This window comes from Dendroctonus ponderosae, unplaced genomic scaffold (genome assembly GCF_020466585.1).
Source record: "Dendroctonus ponderosae isolate FM_Combo_2020 unplaced genomic scaffold, Dpon_F_20191213v2 Dpon_F_20191213_4, whole genome shotgun sequence".
NCBI classification, from domain to species: domain Eukaryota; kingdom Metazoa; phylum Arthropoda; class Insecta; order Coleoptera; family Curculionidae; genus Dendroctonus; species Dendroctonus ponderosae.
Window position 1 is genome coordinate 693,827 of NW_026018611.1, and position 3,137 is coordinate 696,963.

Below are 3,137 nucleotides of genomic sequence, written 5' to 3' on the forward strand. Positions count from 1 at the left end.
CACGCATTTTTTTGGGACATTAAAACCGTCCAAAAATCCGCAATTTGTTGCCTGCGCAAACAAACCCCAATATATTCAGGTGCCTTAGTTATACAGGGTGGCTGATTAAAGTGTAAACCACCCTGTATAGCTCCAAACGATGCAATAAGCGCTTTCTTGAGACTTTTGAGTTTCGGTTGGCCTGTTGATTGTTAGCAGTGGCTTGCGGGTGTGGTTAAGGGCGGTAGCCCCTATGGGGCTGGTCAATGCCAATGCAGCAAACATAGAAATTCCTTGCTACGCCACTGATTTTTTGGGCAGTTTGCGCAACGGGCTTGCTTTCGATGCAAACCCCTAAACGCATTAAAGTCGCCACTTTTTTGTTCCAAATAAAACCTTTTTATTTGTAAACGGTGTTCTAATTAAACAGGCTGCCCTCGTATACGGGGCAAGAGGGCTGATCTTTCATCTGCCCTCTCTCTCCTCAGCACAGCGCCGCGAATAGTCGATAACGGTCAAATGCGGCAGTCGCGCTACCGGGGACCATCCAAAACTAGGGCTCAACGCGCCAAATGCGTTTTAATCGAAAACCAGTTAGGTTATTTATGGCGTTCAACCTGCGGTTGGGTAATTCAACGAATTTTGGACATTTCCATCCGACCACCATACAATGAAGTTCACCTTCACAGCCATATACACCGTGGCCTAAATAATCGGCTAATCGAGCAGATATACGGCATCGGACCTTGAGAGCGCGCATCGAAGCCGAATGGTTCACCGGACTGGCTAAATGAAAACAAACTTGGAGTCAAGGTTCTCGGTCGTACTCTAATTTTTTGCCGATAATTGTTTTACAAAGAACCTCGGCTATTTTCAGGGCTATCGGGTTGAAGTCGCTTTGAACGATGCACACGCAAAATTCGGCAGCATTTGCTTTTATTTCGGCACCAGTCAGGTCCAGTCGGGCTTCGGATGTCTTACAGGAATAGTGCGCGATTTGGGTCAAATTTGCCTTGTTAATTGATTTGTTTGCTGCTGTTTTTACTGGCTACAATTATGGAGCAAACCAGTGAATTCGACTGCAAGGAAATTACCAGCATTAAAGGTGAGTGTTTTTCGGTTTTATTGGCGTCTAGGCTGATTTTTCTGGGTTGGGGTTTTTTCAACGCACAGCAGCTATTCGGAAAATCTCTGGGCTCAAGCTTTGGCCAATACAAGGAGTTTTTAATGAGTCTTAAACAATTGCCGAAAACTGGCGCATTTTCCAATGATAGGTCGCGGTTGTTTAAGGCAACGCGCTTAGTTAAGAAATAATCGTCGCGGTCTACCCTCGTATACTGGTCAAGGAGAGAAGGACAGAGCTGATCTTCATAGGGCCGTCCCGCTCCCACCCGTAATGCGTGCTTCACTTCAGTCGCTACGAATCACCTAGTTGCGTTACAGGGGGCGATTGATAAGTTTCAATGATTTGGTTAATTTAAAGCGACTAACCAGTCGACCAATTGTTAACTTGCAACAATGGGCCTGGTATCGGGGTTATCAGAAGAATAACGTGTGCTTAGCATGCAAAATAATCTCTATTGTTCCACCGCAGCAATTGCAAAAGCTCGCTGATAAAACCTTTGTTTTGTTATCTGTGTGGATACTTAAGGCTTGAGATTAGATTTCCATCGGCATCACATTGAAGAGCCACTAATTCCAGCTAAATGCACCTAAAATAGAGCATCAGCGAGATTCCGTTATTTATCTGGCCTAGAATGATCTGTCGATTGAAGAAGTCGTTTTTCTGTGCAGTTTAAGTGGCGATTGGTTGCGCCAAAGCGTTTAATGACTTTGATATTGATGAATTGAGTGTGTCATCGATAAATAGATGATTAGTTCGCAAGCGGCGCCGTCATGAGGAGAGTTGGAGTGAGAAGTGGTGAGTAGAGAGGACAATTTGCACCCGTAGCGAGGCAATAGGGGGGCTGATGATCCGTTTCTCCATCCACAGATGCGCCTCAAAAACACCACATCGAGCTCCTCCACTATCGGCAGAAATCCAACTGGGACTGCGGTGTTTCCTGTGTGCTGATGGTGCTGCCCAACAAACATCGCCAACATTTAACGAAAAACTTGAGCAAAATATGCAGGAGCGAGGGATTCAACAAGAGGTGAGCGCCCAAAAAAATCGTCAATTCAAACCTTTCCACCACCTCAATCAATCTGCAGCACTTGGACCATAGATCTTTGCTACCTACTGAAAAAATACGAGGTTCAGCATGTGTTCTACACGGTCACCATTGGCGTGCATGAGGGCTATCGAGCAAACAGCTTCTACCACCAGATATTAACCAAGGCAAGTAGCTCATTGTAAAAGTGAGTTTCAATTCGTGAATCTGCAGTGACCGCTTCCAGGATGAAAATCGCGTGAAAGTGAAATTTCGCGACGCCTCAAAGAACAAGATTCCGGTCAGGAAGGCCTCAATCTCGATCCTCCACATCATAGAGCAACTACTCAATGGCCCGATCATCATCCTCACAAACGCCCGACTACTTTACTGTGATATTTGCAAGTCCAACAAGATATCGAATGAACTCAGAAAATGCCTCCCTTGGCCCACCACTTACCAGGGCCATTACATAGTGCTATGCGGATATGATATTGAACGACAGAGAGTGTTTTATCGCAATCCTTCGTTTGGCGATCGTAAGTATGCTTCAAATGAAGAAGCGCAGCGCGAAGTGCTTAAGAAGGGTGGTTTTTGCAGATGTATGTGCCATGTCGGTGTCCACTTTGGAAGAAGCGCGTAAAAGCTACGGGACTGATGAGGACGTAATTTTTATATACAAATAGGGGCACTTTTTATGCAAAAATCCTTCTTTACCTGAGAGGCATGCAAGCAACTTCAGTGATTTACGCAATAAGGAACATTTTATATAATGTAACTCAAGAAAAGACTGAATCAAATTCCACGTGTGAAATGCGGCATCTAGCAGATATAGAATTTGATGGGCGCGTGTAATTGCGTTTAAACTTACTTAAATAAACTGGGTGATTCAAACGCAGAGCTTTTCCTTCTTCAAATCAAATTCATTCCTGGGTTTCAGTCATTTATTGCCTCTATTTATCAATCAAAATACGTTTCGGTGTATTTTTCCACCATCATCAGTTTTTA

General features: G+C 44.3%; 3 protein-coding genes across 8 annotated transcripts in view; 2 read left to right on the forward strand and 1 right to left on the reverse strand.

Annotated features, from left to right (window-relative positions):
* The window catches only part of LOC109540045 (serine/threonine-protein phosphatase 6 regulatory ankyrin repeat subunit A), a gene marked incomplete at its 5' end in the record, with an annotated part of 20,364 nt that overhangs the window by 9,302 nt on the left and 7,925 nt on the right, over positions 1 to 3,137 (forward strand).
* Positions 1 to 3,137, reverse strand: part of LOC109540038 (carboxypeptidase D) — a gene marked incomplete at both ends in the record, with an annotated part of 86,885 nt that overhangs the window by 4,755 nt on the left and 78,993 nt on the right.
* LOC109540047 (protein GUCD1) lies at positions 531 to 3,023 on the forward strand. 5 transcript variants are annotated; one of them, XM_048665830.1, is made up of 5 exons: positions 714 to 1,084; positions 1,973 to 2,132; positions 2,191 to 2,317; positions 2,377 to 2,668; positions 2,717 to 3,023. In XM_048665830.1, exons 1-5 carry the CDS (start codon positions 1,036 to 1,038, stop codon positions 2,770 to 2,772), a joined length of 684 nt encoding a protein of 227 aa, XP_048521787.1. In that variant the 5' UTR covers positions 714 to 1,035; the 3' UTR covers positions 2,773 to 3,023. The 5 variants fall into 5 exon arrangements, with proteins under 5 accessions (XP_019763756.2, XP_048521787.1, XP_019763757.2 ...); XM_019908198.2 differs by having other exon boundaries at positions 716 to 1,084; positions 2,730 to 3,023; XM_019908202.2 differs by lacking the exon at positions 714 to 1,084 and adding an exon at positions 1,146 to 1,900 and having other exon boundaries at positions 2,730 to 3,023.

Excerpts from the sequence above, each read along its gene's own strand:
- LOC109540047 (XM_019908197.2), top strand. The coding sequence starts at position 1,036 with ATGGAGCAAACCAGTGAATTCGACTGCAAGGAAATTACCAGCATTAAA. Across the intron at positions 2,133-2,190 it reads AGCGAGGGATTCAACAAGAG|CACTTGGACCATAGATCTTT; the intron begins GTGAGCGCCCAA and ends ATCAATCTGCAG. Across the intron at positions 2,318-2,376 it reads ACCACCAGATATTAACCAAG|GATGAAAATCGCGTGAAAGT; the intron begins GCAAGTAGCTCA and ends GACCGCTTCCAG.